Consider the following 27,184-nt stretch of genomic DNA (forward strand, 5'->3'; position numbering starts at 1 on the left):
AGGTACAAAGTACACTCCAGTCGGGTGAGGAGCAAGTTGCAGCCTCCCCTCACTGTAGGATAGAGTCGAGCAATGCTAAGGATACAAACAAAGTCCAAGAGGTTATTGGGAATACAGTAACAGGGATTGCTGCGCAGAGTAGCGATAGGCCAAAGGATCCAGATACTCTCCCTTTAGGGTCGGTACCGGGGGTGTGCATGAAAGAGGCGATGGTATGTGAGTTGTCGCCCCTCGGGTTTCACCTGTCAAACGTGGTCAAAGAGAAAATCTGGAAGGGAGAGTATATGGATATTTTTTCATTATTACCATCAGTAAAAGAATCCCAGAAAATTAGCGATAAAAAAGAAGAGAAAGATGAGGATAAAAAAAAGATATCAGCCGATTAAGTCATTCAACAATTGGATACAAGCATTCTGTATATTTGCAGCAGTAATGGGGGAGAAAAAGCCCAACCTATGTTCGGGACTTTTCCAACACATGGATATAATATTAGAAGCATATAGAAATTTTGGGGGAATAGCATGGATTGGGTATGATGAGATGTTTAGACATAAAATAGCAGTACATCCCAATTTGAAATGGGGCCAAAAAGATGTGGGCCTTTGGTTAAATTTAATGCTCCCCACACAAAGGCCGCGCAGTTTGCCATCGGGTCAGAGTTCCTTTCGGAAGGGAGTATGCTTTGCGTTTAATGAAAATCAATGCAGATGGCAGGCAAACTGCAAGTACCGGCACGAATGTTCACACTGTGGAGGTAGCCATGCAGTATTCAAATGCTTCAAGAAGATCAACATGGCCAATAATAACCCCCACCACAGTAGAGAGGCGGTTTCTAAAAGCATGGACGCCAGTGAAACTCAAAGGAATGTCCCCCTTCCTAAGCAGGTATCCAGACACAATGAAAGCTAAATTGTTAGAGGAAGGTTTTGATATGGGTTTTTTTGTTCCAGAATATGAAGGGGAGGGGTGCATATGGGTTGATAACTTGAAGTCAGTAGTTCAGCATGCGGATATTGTTAGAGAGAAAATCAGGAAGGAAGTTGAAGAAGGTAGAGTAGAAGGTCCGTTTGATGCTCCCCCTTTCAAAAATTTCAGACTCTCCCCATTAGGTATTATCCCCAAAAAAGAGCCAGGAACATTTAGACTGATACACCATTTATCCTATCCAGATAAGACTTCTCTGAATGACACAGTGAATAGTCAGGAATTTTCAGTTGAATATGCTTCATTTGACTCTGCCTTGGACAAATTGAGAAAGACTGGTCAAGGCGCTTTGTTGGCCAAGGCAGACATCAAATCCGCGTTCAGGTTACTGCCAGTTAGACAATCCGGATATAATTCCCTGGGTTTTCAATTTGAAAACAAATTCTACTTTGATAAGGCACTGCCTATGGGCTTCAGATTGTCTTGTTTTTACTTTGAGGCATTTTCTTCTTTTTTAGAATGGTCAGTTAAGCAGATATGTCCGGTAGGGGAAATGGTACACTATTTGGATGATTTTTTGTTCATAGGTCAAGAGAGCTGTGAGGACATTAATTTTTTATTCAAAGCATTTAAGGAGATTTGTTATGAGTTTGGTGTTCCGTTAGCGGAAGAGAAAACTGTTTTGCCATGCAGGAAGTTAATCTTTTTGGGGATAGAAATCGATTCCTGCTATATGTTATTCTACTTGCCAAAAGAAAAAATTGTTGAACTGTTAAATAGAATAAATAGTTGTTTGATTAAAAAGAAAGTTCAGCTGAGGGATTTGCAGAGGTTACTTGGTTTGTTAGTCTTTGCCTCTAGAATAATTCCGATGGGTAGAGTGTTCTCAAGGAGGTTATATCTAGCCACTAGTGGAGTTAGGTCCCCGCGGCATTATATAAGGATTAATAGACCCCTTAAGGAGGATTTATCGTTGTGGGCTGAATTTTTAAATAACTATAATGGGGCTTCGGTGTGGCAAGCAGAATTTACTAGTTGGACAGAATTAGGTATTTTTACGGATGCTGCAGGGGCGTTTGGTTATGGAGCATACTTTAAGGGGCAATGGTCTGCTGAGCCATGGCCTATAGCATGGATAGAAGCAGGGGCAACAAGTAACATAGTTTTATTAGAGTTATTCCCAGTGGTGGTGTCCCTTGCAATATGGGGTGCAGCGTTTAGAGACAAGAGAATTATTGTGCATACGGACAATAAAGGGGTGGAGTTTGCAATCAATTGTCTATCTTCTAGGTCAGTGGAAGTTATAAAATTGCTCCGTCATTTAGTTTTGTTTTGCTTGCGATTAAACATATGGCTTAAAGCTTCGTATATTAAAGGTGAGGTTAACTGTATAGCTGATGCTCTTTCCCGTGGACAGTTCCGCAGGTTCCAGCAGTTGTGTCCAGAAGCAGCAAAAGAAGGGATACAATGCCCACTGCATTTATGGGACCTAATTTGGGAATAATGCAGGAGTACTTGAAGAAGTCGGTATCTGACAAAACTTTTGTAGACTATAACAAGTTTTGGTCAAGATGGTGTTCTTTTTGTGAAATGAATGGTTTTAAGGTCGATAATTCAGATGTGAGTTGCGCAATGTTGTTTCTGGCAGAGTTATTACATAAGAAGTTATCACCAAGCTATGTGTCTAATGTGTTAGCAGGAGTATCGTTTTTCCAAAGGTGGTTTGGTTGGAGAAGCATTAATTCCTTCTATCAAATAAAGCAGGTGCTAAAGGGTTATCGGAGTACGAAAAGAGTTAAAGACAAGAGACCCCCGATAGTGTTTAGTACGGTGATTAAACTGTGCAGGGCTTGTGATGAAGTGTGCAGAGACGGTTTTGAAGCAGTCCTATTTCAGACTGCCTTTGTAATAGCCTTTTTCGGGGCACTCAGAGTAAGTGAATTCACAGCAAGTTCAAAGCATGTCCCAGCACCGTTAGAAGTAAGCGATATTTCCATAACAAAAGATAGTTTAGAGATAAACATTAAAAAATCGAAAACGGATCCATTGGGGAAGGGCAAAAGATTGCACATTTTTAGCCTTCCAGGTAATGACTTATGCCCAGTTAAAAGGATGGAAAGCTATTTAAAAATTCGCCCAGATAACTCTAGTTACTTATTTGTACATAGGGATGGCTCAGCTATCACTACATTTCAGTTTAAATATATTTTGAAGAAATGCACTATACAAGTGGGTTTGGCTAATGCGGGAATCAGCTCACATTCATTTAGGATCGGGGCCGCGACTGAAGCGGCTCTAGCAGGGTTGTCAGTGGATGAGATTAAGAAGTTGGGTAGATGGCAATCTGACCGTTACAAAATTTATATTCGCCCAGAGTTGCTCCTTGACTAAACATTGGTTCTTTTGCAGACAAAGCAACCAAGATTGTGTGGATACTGGGACACTCCTTCGTCCACTGGGCCAGGAGACGTGCAGTAAGCAGATCATATGGCCTAAATCTCGGTTTCCCTGATAAGGAAGTCTGCATCTTCTGGGGAGGAAAAAGAGGTTTAGTTTTATCAGAACTGTTTGATTTATGTTTAAGTAAAGCCGCAATTTGGCCAAACCCAGATATTCTAATACTGCATATAGGGGGTAATGACATAGGGAAATGGAATACGTCTGTGTTATATCAAAAATTAAAGCAAACTATTTTTGCAGTTAAAGAAGTTTGTCCGGCAGCGGTAATTGTCTTTTCAGAAATAATACCGAGGCTAGTGTGGTTGGACAAAGATGAAAGGTTCAAAGATAGAATTCGTAAAAGATTGAACAGGAGTATGGAGAAGTGTATGTTGAAAATAAATGGGTTTTCTTACAGGCACATGGACCTGGAAGGTTTTGTGCGAGGTCTGTACTGGTTTGACAAAGTGCATTTGTCAATGATTGGTATGGACATTTTTAATGTTGGGTTACAAAATATGATTGAGAAGGCCACGGTTGTGGGTGGGCATGACTGAGGGTCATGCGTATGGGGTATGTCACCCAGATCTGCTGGGTGGACAGCTTTGGTGAAAGAGTTTTACTAGTGGTTTAATTTGATTGATGGTTTATAGGTTAATTATTATTATGAATTATTGATGGTTATTTAATGGTTATTTATTAATAAGTTAATTATTTATTTACCCTCAATAAACGGCCGTGGCCTTTTTACCCCATACAAGTGTATGTGTTTTCATTTAAGGGGCAGTTGGTTGGCGGGGGGCATTGGGGGGTCCCCTTCCCATGAATGGGCCCTGAAAGGTAATGGAAGGGCCCCATGGGATGGGCCCCCCATTCCCCCTTCTTCCAGGTTTTAGATAAAAAAAAAAAAAAAAAAAAAGAAGGATAGGAAGTAGGTGAAGGATATAAAGGGTTAACAGTGTTATTAACTTGTACTTGGAGTCGTTTATTACAGGTGGTTGCTGTTGCTGGGCAGAAGAAGAGGAGTTTCGGATTGGCTACCTAGGCCACGGCGGGAAAACAGAATTCTATTTAAGAAAAGGATGACTGGGCAGTTGGCTAGTCAAAGAAGAATTACCTGAAGAAATAACAGCGGCCCGTCCCTCCCTCCCTGTCACGGTCTGTTTGTTGAGGGGGTCACCAGTTGGGTGGACATAGATACATATTGAAGAGTGGGGTATGTCACCCAGATCTGCTGGGTGGACAGCTTTGGTGAAAGAGTTTTACTAGTGGTTTAATTTGATTGATGGTTTATAGGTTAATTATTATTATGAATTATTGATGGTTATTTAATGGTTATTTATTAATAAGTTAATTATTTATTTACCCTCAATAAACGGCCGTGGCCTTTTTACCCCATACAAGTGTATGTGTTTTCATTTAAGGGGCAGTTGGTTGGCGGGGGGCATTGGGGGGTCCCCTTCCCATGTTGTTTAGTTTCTTTTCTACAGCCTCCTTGTGCTCACATTGTGCAGACAGCTGTTTCCTGTTCACTGTGAAATCGGTCAGAGAAGCAGTCTGATGGCATAGTCAAAAGGCAATATCTTGAACAATCTCCTAAGCTGACATTATTGTTTAGGAGTAGAGAGAGCAGTCAGGAAGCTTTTCTGATGGATTTCCCTGTGAATGGGACACTTCGGTATACACTATAGGAAAACAAAGAGGCTGAAGATAAACCAGGCAATTTTGTTTACTAAAGACTAGGGATCGACCGATATCGGTTTTATAGGGCCGATAACGATAATCGGTGCAGGTTAGGGCCGATAGCCGATAACTTATACCGATATTCCAGTGACGCCCAGCGACGCACCTGACGTCACGGCGTAGCGGCGTCTATGCAGCGTACTAGGCCGGAGCCTGCCCGGAGTGGAGAAGAAGACCGTGGGAGAAGAAGGACAGCCCGGACCGGTTCACTCTTCACCCGGAACGCCCCCGGACACTACAGGAAGGAAGGATGGATGGCCCGGACCACCCCCATTACGGGTAAGTTTAATTTTTTTATTGACTCGGAGGGTGGGGGAGGGGCCCGACAGGTATAGCGGTATGGGCAAAAATCCATACCGGTATACCGCCCAGCATCACGGTGGGGGGTGCGACGCGGTGCGGTGGGTCGGGGGTGCGGTGCGGCGGGTCGAAGGGGTGGCGGTCGCGGTGCGGTTGGGGCGGTGCGGTGGGTGGGGCATTATCGGCAAGATAATTGCCGATACCGATAATGCCCAAAATCGTGATTATCGGCCGATAATATTGGCCATACAGATAATCGGTCGATCCCTACTATAGACCTATAGAGACAACTTGTTTTCACTACAATAAGGACAAAGCAAGACTAAAAAAAATACAATTAAAGATAGCATTTAAACATTTTATTGTCAGTGTAAAACAAAAAAGCATTCTATAAGGCCCTGCCTCTTAGAAGCAATAATGTAGGCCCCTGTGTCTGCCACAGGAACCCTACTATTATGTTGCATGGTCTGATGGGTTTATACAGGGAGCTCACTACCCATTATAACACTTCGATGCCTGGGTTGATGTTGACAGCAGCATCTATGGCAGTGGTCTCAAACTGTGGCCCTCCAGATGTAGAAAAGCTTTAACTCCCAGTGCTCGACTGCTCCAGCCTGCTGAGGCTGACTGAAGAATCGAGGGACAGATCGGACACCGAGGAGGCCCTCCCGCTGTCCTCTCAGCTGTTCAGAAGGCCGCGATTTCTCCACGGCAGTCCCAAACAGCCCGGTGAGCTAGCCGGGATGACTTTTCTCCCATTTTAAACCAAACACAAAAACGAGGGAGCTCAACCTCTATATCAGAGTACATATCAGAGTGAAAATCAGTATATCCCAATAGCCATATACAAAACAAAAGAAGAAAAAAGCAGATATACTAAAATGCAGTGCACACTTATCAGTAACAACAATATTCTGTATAAAATATTAATCTTTTTTTAGCAAAAAATATACAAAAATACATGGATACAAAAAGTCAGAGCAATTAAAAACAATTAAAATTGCTCTAACCAGAGCAACCACCAACATAAACATGAGGGAAGAATATAACCACCCTCAAGAGGGCACATGTATATTATGTAGTAGGCAGATAATACTGCTCGGTCTATCTAGAGCCCCAACCTCATGGGGATTAGACGGATGCAGGTATGAACAGGTCACACAACACGTGCCCCCCACAGAGCCCTACGCTTTCCGTCGCTGTTAGGCAACTTCCTCAGGGGTGTCAGAATATTGTTGTTACTGATAGGTGTGTACTGAATTTTAGTATATCTGCTTTTTCTCATTTAGTTTTTTTTTTTTTTTTTTTTTAAATACATTTTATTCCAAAAGTATGCAATATACAGATCTGGATGACCGGATCCAACATCAAGCAAAATTAGCTGACATGGTAATCTATAGTTGTTACAAAAACCTCTGACATAGGATACATTTAGTTTTTTTTCCCCTTCTAGACTCCATGTTCAGCTATGTCTGGCATAAGCCGCAGGTCCTGGTTGCTGAGAGCAACTGGGACCCACTAGGTATGAAGCGCGCTCAGCTCCTGAGTGTGCTTCATATAACGGGAGCAGGCAATGGACGTAAATATACGTCCATTGTCCTTAAAGGACATCTGCAGCCTAAATACACTTATCCCCTATCCACAGTATAGGGGATAAGTGTTCAATCGCGGGGGGGTTCGAACGCTGGGACCCCCTGCGATCTCCTACACAAGGCCACGGCTCTGCCGCTGCTCTCCCGTGCAGGAGGCGTGTCGGCCACAGCATGACGTCGCGGCTGACACGCCTCCTCCATGTAGTTCTATGGGAGATGCAGGGAGGCAGTGTTCTCCCCGCCTCTCCCATAGAGCTGTATGGGGAGGGGGCATACCGTCGACCTCAGTGAGGTCGTCGCTAAGCGCATTAGCTGCAGCACAGCGCGGCAATGGCGGGGCCACATTCAAGGGGATTGCGGGGGTCCCAGTGGTCGGACCCCCCGCGATCAAACACTTGGATAGGGATCCTGTGGATAGAGGATAAGTTTATTTAGGCTGCAGATGTCCCCTTAACGATGCAGGACATAAATGTACGTCCTGGTGCGGTGGTACTTAACGCACCAGGACGTACATTCACGTCCTGTACATGACCACAAGCAATTGGACCAATGCTCGGGTCATGCGCGGCAGGTCCCGGCTGCTATCAGCAGCCAGAGACCCGCTGGTAACAGGGCACATCAGCGATCATGCTGATGTGTGCCATTAACCCCTCAGATGCCGTAATCAATACAGATGACGGCGGGGATCCTATCATCCAGCATGGTGGCAGGAGGTCCCCTCACCTGCCTCCGGCCGTCTCCAGGGGTCTTCTGCTCTGGTCTGAGATCGAGCAGACCAGAGCAGAAGATGAACAATAACTCTGATCAGTGCTATGCCCCATGAACTGAACAGTATTAGCAATCAAGTGATTGCTATAGATAGTCGCCTATGGGAACTATTAAAGTGCAAAAATAAAAGTAAAAAAAAAGTATAAAAAAAAGTTTAAAAAAATTGAAAATCCCTTCCCCCAATAAAAATGTAAATCGTCCCTTTTTCCCATTTTACCCCCAAAAAGTGAAAAAAAAAAATGTAATAAACATATTTGGTATCGCCACGTACCTAAATACCAGAACTATTAAAATATAATGTTAATGATACCATACGGTGAATGGCGTGAACGTAAAAAAAAAAAAAGTCCAAAATTGCTGATTTTTTGTAACATTTTATAAAAAAAAAAAAAGCTCAGTGAAAGGCAATTAAGAGGTCGGATTAATTAAATAATAAACTACATGGCAGCAAATTGCGAAATAATTAATTTTACCCTGTAGTCTGCCATTTGTAAGGTGACCAAATGTGTAGAAAAATAAATACATTTAAATCAATGTGAATAACACATTTTGACTCTCAGGAATGTTCAGTGCTTGACTTCCACGTTACCTTAGTCCTACTACTTGTCCCATTACCAGTCCAATGGCTGTACTGACTGCACATGACAGAGCTCCCGTGCCACGGAGATTTTTAGGGGCACTTTCCCCAAGATACATAGGCTGAATACACATGCTGATGCCTGAAGAAAAGGAAAAGACATAATGTGAGCCTTAAACAGAGGTATACATTGTTATTATTTAGTGACTATTCTAAATATGTGAAATAATATATTTTCACCTGAATTAACACCAGCTAAGATTCTGCCCAGTATGACCATTTCAAAGGACTTGGCATAACGGCTGAACCCACAAAGGATTGCAGACAGTATTATAAACAGATTATTGAAGAGCAGTGACTTCTTTCTGCAAAAAAATTTGAAAAAGTTTGTTACTCATCTGTAAAAAATACTTTCTTCCTCAGATTATGGGGGAACATAGAAGACTGGAAATATGCTGGTGCCATTAAGAGGCAGACGCTAAGACAAAATCTCCCCCCCCCACAAAGGCTATACCACTCGTATAGACACCCAACAAATCTGTTTGTACCCAACCAGTATGAGCAACCAGAATAAGCCAACAGAATGTAGACAGTAAATCAAAAACCATGCCCAAAAAACAGAAACCATTACTGGGTTGGAACTGTGCACCCCGATGAACTTGACATGAACGTGACAAATGGACTTCACAGATGGTAACAAAAAGTTCTCTTTTTTGCTCATGTTACTGGGGGACACATCAGACTTTTGGAAAACCTAAAGCAGTTCCAGGGGAGATAAGATTTCCCAATACTCCAACAAGTACACACACATGGCTTCAGGACCAGGCTAAGGTCCTAAGAAGTTATAAAGTGATAAGAAGGATAGCCACATGGGCAACCCTCTGACAAAAAAGCACTGGAAATGACTATAGAGAGAAAAAAAGGTATGCCTGGAACTCTGATGACTAGCCCTATTTAGCCATGTACTTATTTACACCTCTTTATTCCCGATTCCTGCTGACAGGTTTGCTTTAACCCAGGATGGCAATGGCATTTACTTTTCCGCCTCATATGTGGGGGGTGGGGGGGCTCATACTGCGATTCAGTAGGACATGTTCTGGAAAAGAATTGATTATTGATTAGATAACCTAGGAGGGATGGACTGAAAGACCTAAAAGGTCCAGCCTCTGTGGGAAGCAAGAATTATGCCCAGCTTAACTCATGGTTAGGCAGAGATACAGATTTCTTGGAGCATGACAAGACCGAAGGGTGCAGACTAAACACCTTAAAAATAGCGATGCATCTATTGTAAGTCAAAAGCTACTGAAAATTGTACAGAAGATCTCACAGAAGATTCTGACATTTTAAGTAGCAGTCAAATACACAGTCTACCAATATGTGGTGTCCCAGCACCAGTGGCTGTCCCGTGGTTTTGGACTGTCTCGGGCAGCCTGGCAGTGTGAGGTGTTCGGCCCACTAGAGTCCTACTGTCATATTGATTATGTGTATACTGTCATATCAAAGTAATATATTTTTCTAAATTAATTTATAATTGTTCTATGTATATATGTTTAAAATGTTTCTGTGCTTTTAAAATCTGAGCAGTGAATCCCATGTGACCATGTGTGCCGATGAGACCCCAAAAGACTCCCCTGTATAGTGAGGTACAGGGGAGGAGTTAGTCAGTCTTTAGTTTGGTTAAGTTCCAACAAGGGCTCCTGAGCAGCAGCTAAGCTCAGGTGTGCTGTGTGTCGTGTGTCCTAAGCAGAGGCCTACTCAAGCTTTAATCTTTCTACTGGTCATCCTAAAAGGTTCACTTGCAGGAGGAATACATGTCCCTCCAGAATAATCTACAGTGCCTTGGAAGGACCCTAGCAACGGGAACCTCAAGTTACAGTCTACAATTCTGCCCGGGAAAGCACTGCAAGTCTCAGCAAGGCTACAAGGCTTGCAAAGGGTATGCTGCACTCTCACACCAAGGCCAGCTGTCTGTGTGTTACCATCTGCACGAGCTCAGTAAAGGCAGTTATCTGTAACCTGATGTTGGTGTGTTTATTTGCTCATTATTTGTGTCTGGCCCAGGAGAAGCTGCCTCCCACCTTCGGACCGTGGATCGGAAAAACAGGTACTCTTACGAACACCCAGTGGCCGCCACAAACACAGGGTAATCCCCAAAATACAATTACTCCACATTGGAAGGGGAGATGTGTGTGCTAATGCCCAAGGGCCGGAAGGGTTGTGGAAGAGCAAAAGAACCCATAGTGCTAAGCCACATGGAGAACAGTGGTCATGAAGGAGAGGAGCGAGGGAGAAAAATAGTATTTACTCACCTTATCCCAATTATACTCCCCCCATCTTCATCCTCTTTGCTTTTGGTTCTCCTCAGGTAAGAGCAGTGTCATCACTTCAGTGAATGTTAGGCCGGGTTCACACTTCCGAAGCTCCGGACGGAAAAATTCCCTCCACAGCTACCAAGTGCGGCCAGCGCTGACTGAATCTGATGGCAATGTCTGCAAAGCGGATTCCGCCTGAAGAATGGACAAGTACATTTTTTTGGCGGCAGAATTTTAATGGTGGAATATCCTGCATAATACCCTCTAAACTCTGGGAAATCAGGAAAGCTATATGATCCCTTTCTCCCCCACTTACAAGGGAAAAAGCGGAAAATAACAAACTAAAATAATACAGCAGAAAAGACCTGCAAGGGAGGTATGCATCCTCCAGACAGTAATCTAAAACTGAAGCACTGCCGAGTACATTGCCTGTCAGCATTACATTGCCTGTGAGCACACTGCTGCTGCCAGTAATTGGCTGAGCCGGTAGGTCTTGGAAGCAGGAATAAGAGGGAAGATTGGGGACCAGACGGAGGTGAACAGGAGCAGCAGGGGAACGGGGTTAGTTAAGTATGCCTTTTTTTCTATCTTCCCCTCACCTTAGCACCATATATGATTCTATAAAAAAACGTGGAATACCCATTTAATGTCGGGCAGCTCTGAGCTGGGAGAGATTCGAAGCACAGCGATCAAGGGCAGCATAGCGGAGATGAACAAAAAGTTGCATAATTTTTGGAAGCCAAGAGAAAAGCTCGTAGTACCTTGCGGCCCAGGCTGGCTTTGGAGGATGCCATAGTATAAACCTGGTAGAATTTGGTAACATTGAGCACTTAGGCCAAGATAGCAAACTTGCAGGCATGAACTTCCAATGCCTGAGATGTACCTCAGAAAACGGCTAGACAGCTCATGTGGAAGATTGGGAAAGGAAGTAACACCACCTTTTCGTTATGGATCGTAAGGAAAGGTGATTAGCAAGACAGGGTGGTCAACTGTGAGTCCCTTTAGTTGGAAGTGATGGCCATGAGAAATGTGACCTTCCAGGAAAAATAGCCTAAGAAAAATTTTACATAAAGGTTTGCATGGGCAAATCTGAAGGGCTTACGCAACCAATTTAAAGGGGTACTCCAGTGGAGAACAAATTTTTTTCATATTAACAGGCTCCAGAAAGTTAAACAGATTTGTAAATTACTTCTATGAAAAAATCTTAATCTATTATATGCTACAGAGGAAGTTGTTCTTTTCTGTCTGAAATGTCCAGAGCAGGAGAGGTTTGCTATGGGGTTTTTCTCCTACTCAGAACAGTTCCTAGTACAGACAGATGTGTCAGCAGAGAGCACTGTGGTCAGACAGAAAAGAACAACTCAACTTCCTCTGTAGTATATAGCAGTTGATAAGTACTGGAAGGATTAAGATGTTTTTAAATAAGTAATTTAATGTGTGAGCTGGCAGCGTGGTGTGCAGCTCAAAGAGGTGGGTGCCGAATGCAAGACTGCAGGGGTCCCCAGCGGCGGGACCCCCGCGGTCAGACATCTTATCCCCTATCCTTTTGATAGGTGATAAGATGTCTTAGGGCCAGAGTACCCCTTTAACTTTCTGGATCCAGTTGATATGGAAAAAAATTTTTTTTTACACCTGAGTACCCCTTTAAGATCTCAGGGCTCAACTGGATGGTGGAAGAATGGAGCTTAGCAGGTTAAACCCTACAGAATAGTCTTAACCTGGCTTTCAGTATGCTGAAAAAAATTAATGAGCGGAGACCTACTTTGCTGGATGACAAATACCAGGCACTAAATAAAACAGTCTGGGGGATAATGGGGATAATCTGGGGGATAATGGGGATGCTCTTTGCCTTACATTGTTTGAGCACCTAGGGAGCATAAGAAGAGAAAAACTAATCCCATGGAGTGATGAAAGTGTCTATTGGGGGGGCCATGAGATATCAAAATCTGACAACTGGAACTTTGTGTTTCAGACAGAATGCAAAGAGATCCAGATCGGAAATGTTTTTTCATTGTATCTGGTGGAAAACCTCTAGGCAAGGAGACAGATGCATTGGTCAAATGAAAGAGAAATAGGGAGATGACCCACAGCTTCAGAAGAGTAAACTGTAGTGTTTTTTTTCTTTCAGACACCAACCCTGGGCTATATAAAAACTGAAAAACACATAATAATGATAATAGCCTTCTAAGGAAGAGAGGTGCTGATATGATACTTTAGTAAGTGGGGAGAAGGTTGGTGCTTAGTCCCCCAAAGGCTCTAATGGTGAGGAGCAGTCATTGGTATAGAGGTGCTTGCAAGTGAAGAAAGAGAGAAGGCTGTGACAGGGGTGCGGTGGAAGGGCAAAAGAAATCCAAGATCTCAGTCTGCTAGGAAGTTCGAAAGGTAGATATCCCAAAAGGAAGTCCCTCTGCTAAGAATAACACCTCACTGCACCTCTGAAGGATGCCAATGCAAAAGGAAGGAGGTAACGGGTCAGTCAACTGGAAAGAAAAGAGAAGAAGACACGAAAGGGAAGGAGGAGAAAATGTCTGGATACTTACCTTTCCAACATTTTTGGGTGCGCACAAGGCCAGCCCTTGAGTCACTGCTAACTGCAGGAGCAAAAAGTATTGCTATTGGGAGACCAGCTGGAAAGGAAATGCAGAGCATAAGACTGTTAATACAATGTAGTTTAAATGTTTAAACATACATTACCTTCCTAGCCTGATAGCCATAGGACCTGCCAGCAGGGCTCCCATAAAGCCACCAAGTGGGAACACAGAGACTATTATGGACCAGATGAGAGTTATTGTCCAGCTGTCCAGCGCTGATCCGTAGCGTTCTAACCATGTCTCATTCACAAATTTTTGAATATGCTGTGAGGGAAGACAATACAAAACGTTAGACAGTCCTGATTCTCTTAGCAATCTCAAATAAATAATGTTTAATATGCACAGGTAATTCCTACTGACCCTGCAGGATAATAGTCTGCTGTTCACATGTATAGAGAGTTGGCTGTACATGCACCCTGCCACTTAATTCATTTGAATGACATTTGACCTCTGTTCTCAGGATCAGTGCGGGTCCCTGTGGTGAGACCAACCCCACCAATCACCTAGTTATCCCCTATCCTATGGCTAGCAGATACTTTTTGATGATGAGAATATCCATTTAAAGCGTACCTGTCAGATCCCACAAAAAAAAATGTAATATATTTTAATCCTGATCATGTACAGGTAATTTTTAAGTATCTATCACCGATATGTCACTAAGAAATAGCATATTATAGCTGCTCAATGTCTTTTTTCACCTATCCAAAGGGAGGGGGGCGTGTCCCTCTCTTGCCTGCACTGTGGTGACTCCTCCCCTTCCCTCCCTCTGCTGACTCACTGCTCTGGGGAGCCTGGCAGCCCTGCTCTGTAACCATTTCTGGTTTTATGCTTTACACACACACACACACACACACAATGATTATTGGAGAGTGCCTGTACTCTACCACCAAACACAATATGGTGAGTGTATAACTTAGATCTTCCTAAATCAGTGCAAAGGTTTAGTGCTAAAAGTACATACATACATTTTCTATATTTCCCTATGTCATTCATGTGTATCATCCTTTGCAGGTCCTATAATGCTGGGATTTGTAGTTTTGGAATAGTTGGAGGTACAGTGTTTAGATAACTCTTTTTTGCAGCAGTGGTGCCTTCAGCTGTGTGCCTACAGCTTTTGCAAAACTACAACTCCCAGCATGCCCAGATATCCTTTGACTGTCCAGGCATGTGTGGAGTTGTAGTTTTGCAACAGCTGGAGACACATGTTTGGTAAAACTCCGTGTTACAGCAGTGATGCTGCAGGCTGTGTTCCTCCTGTAGCCTTGTCAATCAGCCATCTCGTGTTCATGACCGTTGGACAAGCTCATGCTGCTGGGGGACTCATCAGAGTCCAGGAGGTATGGGGACCCCTAAGGGTGGGATTTTCAAAGGCAGTTTTCTTTAAAAAAATGTGAACATTTTTAAAGAAGTATATTAGAAGAACTTTTGTTTTGCCAAGATGTACAACATAAAAAGTTTTTATATCTGACAGTGCCCATTTAAGTTGTTATGCCACTTAAATATTTACTATTTACTTCTTTTATGATAACTTTGGGTGCACTGTGATATTATTATTCTCCTGAAATGTATCCAGGCCCCTTTTAAACTCTTTCATTGAGTCCACCATGACCACTACCTCTAGCAGTGAGATCCATAGTCTCACTGGGGGGGATTTATCAAAACCTGTGCAAAGGATAAGTTGCTGAGTTGCCCATAGCAACCAATGAGATCGCTTCTTTCATTTTGCAGAGGCCTTGTTAAAAATGAAAGAAGCAATCTGATTGGTTGCTATGGGCATCTGGGCAACTTTTCCTCTGGGCAGGTTTTGATAAATCTCCCCCACTGTTCTTACAGTGAAGAACCCCGGTCTGTGCTGGTTCACTAATCTAAAAATAATGTATAAAAAAGTCCTTCCAGCATACGTACATTTGTGGGTGCATTGATGATAGTGAGGTTGTAACCATACTGGAAAGTGCCACCAATACCAGCTGCGCACATAGTAAGGAGCAACACCCATCCCTGAAACAAAAAATAAAACAATTACTGACAATACAATAACACAAAACACAATCATCTAGCTTAACCCCTTCCCGACCCATGACATACTGGTATGTCATAGGTCGGGTGAGGGGAATATTGTGCGGGTCAGCACATTTGGCCACGTCATAACCGGCAGATGCGCATTGCTATAAGCAGTTGACATCTGCTGGTAATGGCGGACAACGGAGCTGGTCCTTGACATCTTTCCTGGCTCTGTGATTGTTTAAGGCTGCCTCGGGCAGCCCTTAGCAATAGAGCACAGATAACATAGATCAATGTTATGCAATGCCATCTACTACTGAAAAAAAAAGCACAAAAAAGGAAAAAAATATTTAAAAAAATATAATTTTCAAATAAATAATATAATTTTAATTATAATATTTTTCAAATAACACACTGTAAGGCTAAGTTTACACGCAGGTTTTTTCTGGATTTTTTTTTAAACTGCCTCTTTAGTTTTTAAGCCAAAGCCAAAAGTGGATCCGGTAGGAAAAATAAGTATAAGTCCTTCTTTTTTATTTCCCATTCTGTTTAAATCCAATTCTGGCTTTGGTTCAAAAACTGCAGTGGCAGTTTTCCAAATAACACCAGAGTAGAAAAACCTTTGTGGACACCTAGTCTGAATAAAAGAAAAATTAAACATATTTTGGTTTCACCGCATGCGTAATTGTCCGAACTATTAAATAATGACATTGCTGATCCTGCATGGTGAAAGGTGAAAATGCAAAAAAATTCAAAATGCCAAAATTGCAGATTTTTGGTCACATCCCATTCCATAAAAAGCATAATAAAAAGTAATCAAAAAGTCACATATACACAAAAAATGTACAGTTTGTGGTGCAAAAAATAAGGGTCAGAACATGGCATCGAATAAACTTTTTTTTTCTCTTTTTCAAGTTTTGCCCATAAAAGGAAACAAAAATTATCCAAGTTCTGTATCCTTGGAATTGTACTGACCTATAGAATAAAGTCAGCATGTAAGACCGTATTGTGAACTGAGAAAAAATTATTTCCTCACAAAACTGCGCAATTCCATATCTTCTTCAATTTTGCCTTACAAATATATTTTTTCCAGCCCCATAATACAATAAAAGTAAAACTTTTCCCACAAAAAATAAGCCCTATAACAACTTTGTCAGTGGAAAAATAAAAAAGTTATGGGTCTTAGAATGTGAGGAGGAAAAAAACATGAGCCCCTTCCCACCTCCCAAAAAAATTTAATAAAATTTGCTTGGTCATGAAGGATGATAAAAGCGTCATCCAGTTATCAAAATTGTATCCTCTATCCACCCTATCTCTCCTGCCTCCACCTTCCAAAACGTAATAACCTCGGCAGTGACAGCTAAGATGGGACATCCCTACGGATGGTGACTGACCTGGCTAGGCTATCAAAACTTTTGACATTTCTTTGTGACAGTTTTTTTAATGACAGTCACACCAGTCCCAGGACCTGACTAGTGAGGATATAGATGAGACACTTTAACCTTTAGGGCTCGTTCACACTACAGATATTCTGCACAAAATGTCTTTGTGGAAGTCGTTATAAGCAGCCTCCCATTGATTTCAATAGGATTTTTTGCTCAGTTCACACGTTGGAAGTTCTGTAGCGGAACGCCTGAAAAGCAACTGGATTCCGCTGGAGGAGTGAACATGTTCATTCTTCTGGCGGAATCTGCAGCAAACTGCTGATGCATTGTAAATGGAGGGAAGCACTGTGTGAACACACCCTTAGGGTACGTTCACACGAGCGGACCTACAGCGTATTTTACGCTGCAGATCCGCCGCTGAAGGACCCCTGCATGGTGGCTTTACATGTGACTGCTCGGAGCGGCAATACCCCGCTACGAGCAGATACACTGTGATGTGAGAGTTGCCACGCATGTGAGAGTATACTGCTCATGCGTACTGCGACTTGCACATCGCAGAGTGTCTGCTCATAGCGGCGTATTGTCGCTCCAAGCAGGCACATGTAAAGCCACCATGCAGGGGTCCTTCGTCGGCGGATCTGCTGCGTAAAATACGCTGTGGGTCCGCTTGTGTGAACGAACCCTTAGGATGGAATTACGCTTGCCAAGTGCCCAAAAACACCATACTCATGGTATTTTTTTGAGCCGAAAATGCAGTGGCCAGATGTAAGCTGGGAGTCCATAAGAAAATATGAAACACTGTAACAGATCTTCTCTAAATCCAAAAGGACTACAAATGGAAGCAGTTTTCATCTGCATTGCTTAAAATGTATGAGGTCATTTTGATATTATTTAGAGATATGGGACCTATAACACTGCACACACTGATCTTTATCATTGATCACTGGTTTCTCATAAGAAACCAGTGATCGATGATTCTGCCGCTTGACTGCTCATGCCTGGATCTCAGGCACTGAGCAGTCATTCGGCGATCGGACAGCGAGGAGGCAGGTAGGGATCCTCCGGCTGTCATGTAAGCTATTCAGGATGCCGCAATTTCGCCGCGTCTATCCCGAACAGCCCACTGAGCTAACCGGCATGGTTTCACTTTCATTTTAGACACACCGTTCAACTTTGAATGCCGTGTCTAAAGGGTTAATAGCGCGCGGCACCGCGATCAATGCCGTGCGCTATTAGCCACGGGTCCCGACCCGCTATGACGCGGGGCCATGCCGGGGCCCCCTGTTATAGAACGGGAGCGGACTCAGGACGTACAGGTACACCCTGGGTCCTTAACAGGTTATTCTTAAAAATTAATAAAAATGATTTGAAACAAAATAAAAATATGAAACACTATAACCACATTTTATGGGGCATTTGTTTTACCCTTAAAGGGGTACTGCAGTCAGAAGTAACTCATCCCCTATGCACAGGATAGGGGATAAGTAGCTGATCATGGGGGTCCGACCGCTGGAGCCACCCGCGATCTCCTGAACGGGACCCCTTCCCACTTAGTCAGGTGCATGTGTTGTCTACCTCTAGACAGCACACGCTCAATTGAAATGAATGGAGTGCATGCCCTCTAGAGGTAGACGACACACGCTCCTAACTGAGCAGGACGGGGTCCCATTCAGAAGATCACGGGGGGACCCAGTGGATAGGGGATCATTTTCTGGCTGCAGTACCCCTAGACTTCTATGGCTGTAAATAATGCCAGAAAAATGAGTGTATAGATATTGGTGTTTTCCCCCCAAGTCTTCAATAAAAATAAAAAATAAACCTTGAGTCACATGATGAAAAAATCACAACGTGCAATGAACGCAGGGGATAAAATGCAAATAATAAAGGCCGTTTTGTGCCGAAAAGTGCCCTGTAAACTGTACCATGGCCTGATGTGAATAGATGATACAGTAATTGCATATTTTTGCTATATTAAATACTAGTTTTGATACGAGCACGTGCACCGCCACCACCGCCATGCTGACATTTATCTACCACGACGAGCAGTATAGCCATCGATTGCTTCTGCCTGCAAGTGGTGTCAGTTTTTGCCAAACGCAGCAGGGAGGGGTGTGTGTACTTAGCTTGGACAGAGGACTCCGCATCACCAGATGTGACATGGGACCAATCTTCTGATGGGGCGATTATGTGACATCACCGGGAGTCGGACCCCCACAAAGATAGCCCATCAATGTTATAAAGCTGGATAACCACTGCCCAGGCCCAGCAATGCCCCAGAAACAGCACATGCACAGGGTTTGCATAAACTAGGCACCTTCTATGGTCCAGAATAGGGACTATCTGCAAGACTGCCAAGTCTATATGTATCTATATCCATATATTAACTATATATACTACTTGATAATTATTACAATGAGCTCCATCATGATCTCTGCTCTGCAGCGTTGTTGCCTGGAGGATACACGAATGTATGAATAGAATGAATGAAGGACACAAGTATATTGAGAAGCCGCCTCCATATTTACACTGCTCACTACTTCCGCCCTCACATGGAGGACAGAGACGTCATGACGCGCTGCCTCCTCCCCGCTCTTACCGGTGCCCGTGTAGTGCTTGGTGTCGGGGTCTCCTCGTCTTCCCCCTCTTCCTCCATGGGCGGGAGGGGTGTTCTGTGGCCGCACGGTGCCGGGCAGTGTGACTGCTGCACAATGTACCCGATGACAGGCAGGGTATCAGGTGGCAGATATGGACCTTGCGCAGGATGATGGTTGTCACACAGGCGCAGGGTGATCGCTCTGCTGCTTACACTGTACTCATATAATGCATGGAATAGGGAGAAGGAAAGAAAGTCTCCCACATACTTCTATATAAAAGGTGCCCCTCTTCACACTACGGAATCTCGGCAGAATTTCTGCTGGAGATTTAGCCGGCGGCACTAAGACCGCACAGACTGCGATGCCGTCCCCATAGACGTCAATGCATTTCTGGGCGGATCTTTTGGGAGATCTGCTCAGAAATGCATTGACATCTATGGGGACAGCAATGCAGTCTGCGCAGCCCTAGTGCCGCCAGCTTGATCTCCGGCAGAAATTCTGCCCAGAAATTCCACAGTGTGAACCCAGCCTAAGGCTGGATTCACACTGTGGAATTTCTGGGCAGAATTTCTGCCAGAGATCAAGATGGCGGCACTAGGACCGCCAGGACCAGCCTAAGGCTGGGTTCACACTGTGGAATTTCTGGGCAGAATTTCTGCCGGAGATCAAGATGGCGGCACTAGGACCACGCAGACTGCATTGCTGTCCCCATAGATGTCAATGCATTTCTGAGCAGATCTCCCAAAAGATCCACCCAGAAATGCATTGCCGTCTATGGGGACGGCATCGCAGTCTGTGTGGTCTTAGTGCTGCCGGCTAAATCTCCAGCAGAAATTCTGCCCAGAGATTCCGTAGTGTGAACCCAGCCTTAGGGTATGTTCACACTGACGGATTGGAGAGGAAATTCCTCGGTGTGAACATGCCCAGGCTAGGTTCACACTTCTGCTTTGAAATTGCAGACAGAAATTCCACTTACAAAAATGTATAGTATAGTGAATGGGTTTCCGTTCACAAATTCACAGTTCACAGTTTTTGAAGCGGAATTTGTGAACGGAAAATCCACTTTAAAATTTCCACCTGAAGAATGGCGTTACTCATTCTTCAGGCGGAAAATACTCGTGGAACACATTACAGTCTATTTGGGACTACAATGTCCGCGCAGTCCTAGCGCCGACTGATTCTGTCGGCACTGGACGCTTTTGGAATCTCTAGATGGAAATTTCCCGTCATGAGATTCTGTAGTGTGAACCTAGCCTTAGGGTCTATTCACACGGCAGAATTTCAGCTTGCGGAATTCCGCCTCAAATTAAAGCCCATAGACTTCTTTGGGATTCCGTACTCCCTTTCACACTCCTGAATTTCCGCAAGCGGAAATTCAGAAGTGGGAGTGCGGAATCCCATAGAAGTTTATGGGCTTTAAAGGGGTACTCCGCTGCTCAGTGTTTGGAACAAACTGTTCTGAATGCTTGAGCCGGCGCTGGGAGCTTGTGACTTCATAGCCCCACCCCCTCATGATGGCACGTCCCACCCCCTCAATGCAAGGTGTAATGTCACGAGGGGGCGGGCGTAAACACGGAAGCCCACACCCAGCGTTCGGAACTCAATGGTCTGCCACGATTTTCAGTCCCTGACATGCTGAGGAAAGGACCAGATTGTAGTCACTAGCAGACTACGATTGGGTCCGCAGCCCCATAATAGTTAATGGCTCCATATCTGTCAGTACCTGCCCATGCACAGATACGATTTAAGGCGATTTGAGCTTCTGAAATCATCTGTGCGGCGGACACTCAAATTGTGATATGAATCCAGCCTAAATCTTCACCTGGGTGCTGAGACACCAAGTAATCGCTAAAGCAAAGGGGCAGGAGCGCATGGCTGACCGCGGTGTCCTTTGATATCTCTACTCAGCTTGGCTTGTACAGGCAGAAATCATCCTAGACTTTCATTAAAGGGGTACTCCGGCGCTAAGACATCTTATCCCCAATCCAAAGGATAGGGCATAAGATGTCAGATCGCCGGGGTCCCGCTGCTGGGGACCCCAGGATCTACCATGCAGTACCCACCTTTAGCGGCTTCCGGAACCGCTGGAGGTCCTCAGGCTGAGTCCATCTCGACCACGAGGACGGAGCATAGTGACGTCACGGCTCCACCCCCGCGTGACGTCACTATGCTCCGTTCCCGTGATCGCCAGTAATCAGACCCGGAGTGAACACACTACGGGGACTGATTCTAGCAGGGTACGGCATGGAAGATCACGGGGGTCCCCAGCGGTGGGACCCCCGCGATCAGGCATCTTATCCCCTATCCTTTGTATAGGGGATAAGATGTCTTAGCGCCGGAGTACCCCTTTAACTCTGTATACCACTTGTTCAGTTTTCATTTCAGCCCAACGCTTCTGCCCTTTGTTCTAACAATAGTTGGGGGTCTCAGCACCCAGGCGTCCTCCGATCATAATTTCTGACCTGTCGCTATAACATGTCATAACGTTTAATGAAATCATAGGTGCATTTTTAACCCTTTAAATGGGTACTGTCCGCTCCAAAAACGTTTTATATGTTGTTACTGATGAAAATTAAAGTCTTTTACTAATATGGTTATTTAAACAATTTTGAATTTTGATAAAGAAAACGGCTCCTGAATATCCCACCACTAGGGGTCCCCATACCTACTGGAAAACTAACCAGTCCTGCAGCAGCATCAGGCTTGTCCATGAGTCATTTTTGCATTTTTGTTTTTACCTTCTCTAGGAGCCATAACTTTTTTATTTTTCCATCTACTGACCCATATGAGGGCTTGTTTTTAGTGCGACCAATTGTACTTTGTATTGGCACCTTCAATTTTACCCTAAAATGTACGGTGCAACCCAAAAGATATTATTTGTGTGGGTAAATTAAAAACCACAAGTTTGCAACGTTTCCAATTTTGGAAGGGTTTTGTTTTTACGCTGTACACTTTATGGTAAAATGCTGGGACCCGTGGCTAATAATGCGCGGCACTGATTGCGGTGCCGCACACTATTAACCCTTTAGATGTGGCGTTCAAAGCTGAACACTGCATCTAAAGTGAAAGTAAATCATTGCTGATTAGCTCAGGGGGCTGTTCGGGATGCCGCGATTTTGCCGCAGACATCAGAACAGCCCCCTGAGCTAACCGGCAATGATTTACTGAGACACAGCAGGAGGGTCCCTTACCTTGCCTCCTGGTGTCCGATCACCCAATGACTGCTCAGTGCCTGAGATCCAGGCATAAGCAATCAAGCGGCAGAATCATTGATCAATGGTTTCCTATGAGAAACCATTGATCACTGTAAAAGATCAGTGTGTGCAGTGTTATAGGTCCCTATGGTTGCTATAACACTGCAAAAAAAAGAGTGGAAAAAAAAAGTGAATACAGATCATTTAACCCCTTCCCAAATAAAAGTTTGAATCACCCCCCTTTTCCATTTAAAAAAAAAACAGTGTAAAAATAAACATATGTGGTATCGCTGTGTGCGGAAATATCCGATTTATAAAAATATATCGTTAATTAAACCGCACGGTCAATGGCGTTCGCACAAAAAAATTCCAAAGTCCAAAATAGTGAATTTTTGGTCACTTTTTATATCTTGGAAAAATGAATAAAAAGCAATCAATAAGTCCTATCAATACAAAAAAAACGCAAAAAAACTTCAGATCACGGCACAAAAAATGAGCCCTCATACCGCCCCCGTACGCGGAAAAATAAAAAGGTTATAGGAGTCAGAAGATGACAATTTTAAACGCATAAACTTTCCTGCATGTTATGTTTGATTTTTTCCAGAAGTACGACAAAATCAAACCTATATAAGTAGGGTATCATTTTAAATGTATGAACCTACAGAATAAAGATAAGGTGTCATTTTTACCAAATAATGTACTACGTAGAAACAGAAGCCCCCAAAAGTTACAAAATGGCTTTTTTTTCCAATTTTGTCTCACAATGATTTTTTTTTTGTTTCGCCGTAGATTTTTGGGTAAATTGACTGAGGTCATTACAAAGTAGAATTGGTTGCGCAAAAAATAAGCCACCATATGGATTTTTATGTGCAAAATTTAAAGAGTTATGATTTTTTAAAGTAAGGAGGAAAAAACGATAATGCAAAAACGGAAAAACCCTGGGTCCTTAAGGGGGTTAAAAAACCTCAAGGTTTTATAACAAAATAAGTATATTTAAAATTGACCTTTTCTGATCCCTATAATTTTCACATTTTTCCATATACAGGGATGAACAAGGCCTCATTTTTTGTGCCATGATCTGCAGTTTGTACTGGTACCATTTTTGTTATGATCACCTTTTAGTATTTTTTTTCTGACATGTGATGTGACCAAAAATCTGAAATTCTGGTGTTTGGTATACATTTTGGATATTCACTGTGCAGGATAATAAATATTATATTTTAATAGATTGGACATTTACGCATTTGGCAATACTAGATATGTAGTGCTATTTTATTTTTTATTACATTCTTTTTTAAATGAAAAAAAGGGTATGATTTATATTTTTATTTGGGTGGTCTTTGTATATATTTATACTTATTTTACACTTTGTAAGCCTCCATAGGAGACTATTAATAGTATTAATTAGATTGCTATGTACTGTTCAGTACTATGCTATCAGTACTATCGGCGATCTTCTAGTACAGCCTGGTTCCCCACCTGTACCAGCTGATGGAGAGACAGGACATCATCACAGTGTGGAAATAAACAGACAAGTTGGGACCAGAAACAAACTACAATGGCATGGTGGCCGTACCTTTTCTTTTTTATACTTTGGGAAGAGCATAGGCGTGCGCACAGGGTGTGCCGGGTGTGCCTGGGCACACCCTAATCAAGCCCAGGCTCCTGTCAAATTCGGGATATCCAGGGAGCGTAGGAATCGGGGGGACACATCCCCCCAGAAAATCATGCAGGGGGACAGATCATGGGGTAATCCTCCGCAGTTCTGCCCGCAGACTTTGCTGTATTATATGCTCCCTGGGTCTATTTAACCCAGGGAGGCATTTATAGCTGGTCACTCACGGCCGGAGCTTCTGAACTGTGTGCGCACACAGTTCAGAGAAGGCCGTGACCTCTTCCCAGACGCAGGCGCCGATGACGTCAATCATCAGCGCCTGCACTGTGGAGAAGAGAGAACGCGGCCCGGCTCTTCTGGAGATCGCTGCGTGGGACTAGGTGAGTTTTTTTTGTTATTTTCTTTGGTACTTTGGGATGGGGAATCGTGTGGGGTGTGACCCGGTGGGGGGGCTTTTAGTCACAATACACAGTGTTACTTCACACTTACTCTACTGCAGTTTTTCTCAACCAGGGTGCCTCCAGATGTTGCAAAACTACAACTCCCAGCATGCCTGGACAGCCTTTGGCTGTCCAGGCATGCTGGGAGTTGTAGTTTTGCAACACCTGGAGGCACCCTGGTTGGGAAACACTGCTCTACTGGACCCTTTTCACATAGACACGCTATTATGCAGTTACTTCTATGAATTTTTATTACTGCTCTTTATTTTGCAGTCCATTTATATGTTATTTAATGTTCTTTGTATGTTTAGTTCACAAATAGAGCAACTGATGGAGTGCACTTCATACAATCATAGATGCATAGCCTCTAGTGCAGTGGTCTCCAATCTGCGGACCTTCAGATGTTGCAAAACTACAACTCCTAGCATGCCCGGACAGCCAACGGCTGTCAGGGCATGCTGGGAGTTGTAGTTTTGCAACATCTGGAGGTCCGTAGGTTGAAGACCACTGCTCTAGTGTTATTCAAAGTGCATATATAATTAGGTGTTACTGGTTTTTTTTTTGTGTAAACTGCGCATTCATAAACATAAGATGCATAACTTTGCCTTGATGTCAGGACCCTTCTTGTATAATTGCACAAAGTACTGTGTATTACATCGGGTCCCTATATTAGCAACAGGTAATGTATTCACTGTTCACTTTATTGCAGATGTCCCAACACTGCGCTATTGCACTAGTGCCCCTCACTCCATTTCCTAATCCACACATGTACACAGCTTCCTTTGTTATGCCTAGGCTGCAGATTGTATAACACTATGCCATTGCACTTCGCTGTTTCCTAGGTAGTGGTAGCTGGTTTCAAGTATTTGGGCTCCGTTCACATTGCCATAGGTGATCCTACATGCTTTAATTAATCAGGGATCACGTTGTAGCGTGTATTCTTCTAATATCGCTTCACGGGCCACCAGTGAGGGGCACTAATGCAATAGCGCAGTGTTGGGACGTGAACAGTGAATACATTACCTGGTGCTAATATAGGGACCCCATGTAATACACAGGACTTTGTGCAATTATACAAGGGTCCTGACATCAAAGTTATGCATCTTATGTTTATGAATGTGCAGTTTACACAAAATGTGAAACAGTAACACCTAATTATATATGCACTTTGAATAACACTAGAGGCTCTGCATCTATGATTGCATGAAGTGACTATCAGTTGCTCTATTTGTGAACTAAACATACAAAGTGTGAAGTGACACTGTGTATTGTGATCTGACTTTGCCTACATGCTATCTACCTAGCTATCAACTACCAATCCACCTGCTACCAACTGACCTAGCTAGCTAAAAACCAACCTACATACCTTATAGGCACTGATTTGAATAGGGACCTTCCATATGATAAAATATACCTTTTATTAAGTTCCATTTAACCCCTTAACGATGAAGGACGTGAATGTACGTCCTGATGACCTGGTACTTGACGCACCAGGACGTACATTTACGTCCTAAGCATAACCACGGGCATGGAAGCGATGCCCGGATCATGTGCGGCAGGTCCCGGCTGTTGATCGCAGCCAGGGACCCGCCGGTAATGGCGGACATATACACGTGCAGCGTGAGTTTGTGCTTTAGGGTGCACACTCTAATGCAATAGGCTGCGCACGCCTATGGGGAAGAGTTAACCTTCCAGCTCTTCAGCTCTGGGAGTGTATATAATTCTGGTGTTTGGTATTTTTTTTACATTTCGGATATCCGCTGTGTAGGATAATAAACAGTATATTTTTTAATAGATTGGACATTTACGCATGTGACAATTCTAGATATGTAGTGTTATTTTATTTTTTATGACATCCTTTTTTTAAAAAAGAAAAGGGGGTGATTTATATTTTTATTTGGGTCGTCTTTTTAAAAAAAAAAAAACATTTCTTACACTTATTTTACACTTTGTAAGCCCCCTTAGGAGACTATTAATAGCATTAAATAGATTGCTATGTACTGTTCAGTACTATTCTATCAGTACTATCGGCGATCTTCTACTACAGCCTGGTTCCCCACCTGTACCAGCTGATAGAGAGACAGGACGTCATCACAGTGCGGAAATAAACAGACAATTTGGGACCAGAAACAAACTACAATGGCATGGTGGCCATACCTTTTCTTTTTTTACTTTAGGAAGCGTTAACCTCAGCACTTGGAGTGTATATAAGGCCACTTCAGGTGCTGCTCTGGGCTGGTAATTACACCTGTTACTCTGACTATGTTTGCATTATGTTCACTATGTCTGTCTGAACACATGTATCCTGAGTTTTAACCATGGTTATTTGTCCTGTCTGATATCTAGATTTTAGCCTGCTTTGTTTTAGTACCTTTGTCGGGTGTTAGTATTCTTGTATTGTTTCTTCTGCATATGCTTTGTGTTTCCTGAGTCTGTATTCTCTGTGCGTTTGTCAGTCCTGTTTTGACCTTGTTTGATCCTGGATCTCCTAGGATAGAATCCTGTTCTGAGCCTTGTGCTAATCCATCTATCTAGGAGTGAGTTAGTCTTGTGTCTGTACCCGTGTTTGCTTGTATTTAGGATTTTTGTTTCCTATTAGGCTAGTATCCTGTTCACACTGGTGAGTGTGCCCGCTAGCCAGGAGCCTATTTGCCTTTAGTATTGATGTCCCTCCCTGATTGGAGAGGGGTGTCTAATGTTTTCCTTGTT

The 27,184-nt window shown here is 43.4% G+C and overlaps 1 protein-coding gene across 4 annotated transcripts in view; it reads right to left on the bottom strand.

Moving 5' to 3' along the window:
- SLC2A11 (solute carrier family 2 member 11) overlaps nucleotides 1-27,184 on the bottom strand; it is a 116,452-nt gene that overhangs the window by 17,927 nt on the left and 71,341 nt on the right. For 2 of the 4 annotated variants that reach the window (XM_056531442.1, XM_056531451.1), the window contains 4 exons: nucleotides 15,152-15,244; nucleotides 13,350-13,510; nucleotides 8,584-8,708; nucleotides 8,356-8,485 (listed from right to left, as the gene is read on the bottom strand). In XM_056531442.1, coding sequence (XP_056387417.1) covers nucleotides 8,356-8,485; nucleotides 8,584-8,708; nucleotides 13,350-13,510; nucleotides 15,152-15,223 — 488 coding nt within the window. In that variant the 5' untranslated portion in view covers nucleotides 15,224-15,244. Of the gene's footprint in view, nucleotides 1-8,355; nucleotides 8,486-8,583; nucleotides 8,709-13,349; nucleotides 13,511-15,151; nucleotides 15,245-19,043; nucleotides 19,170-19,228; nucleotides 19,570-27,184 lie in introns of those variants that run through there. The other 2 variants (XM_056531421.1, XM_056531432.1) reach the window with 2 other exon arrangements.

The sequence above is a fragment of the Hyla sarda genome, chromosome 1 (genome assembly GCF_029499605.1).
Source record: "Hyla sarda isolate aHylSar1 chromosome 1, aHylSar1.hap1, whole genome shotgun sequence".
In the NCBI taxonomy this organism is placed as follows: Eukaryota; Metazoa; Chordata; class Amphibia; order Anura; family Hylidae; genus Hyla; species Hyla sarda.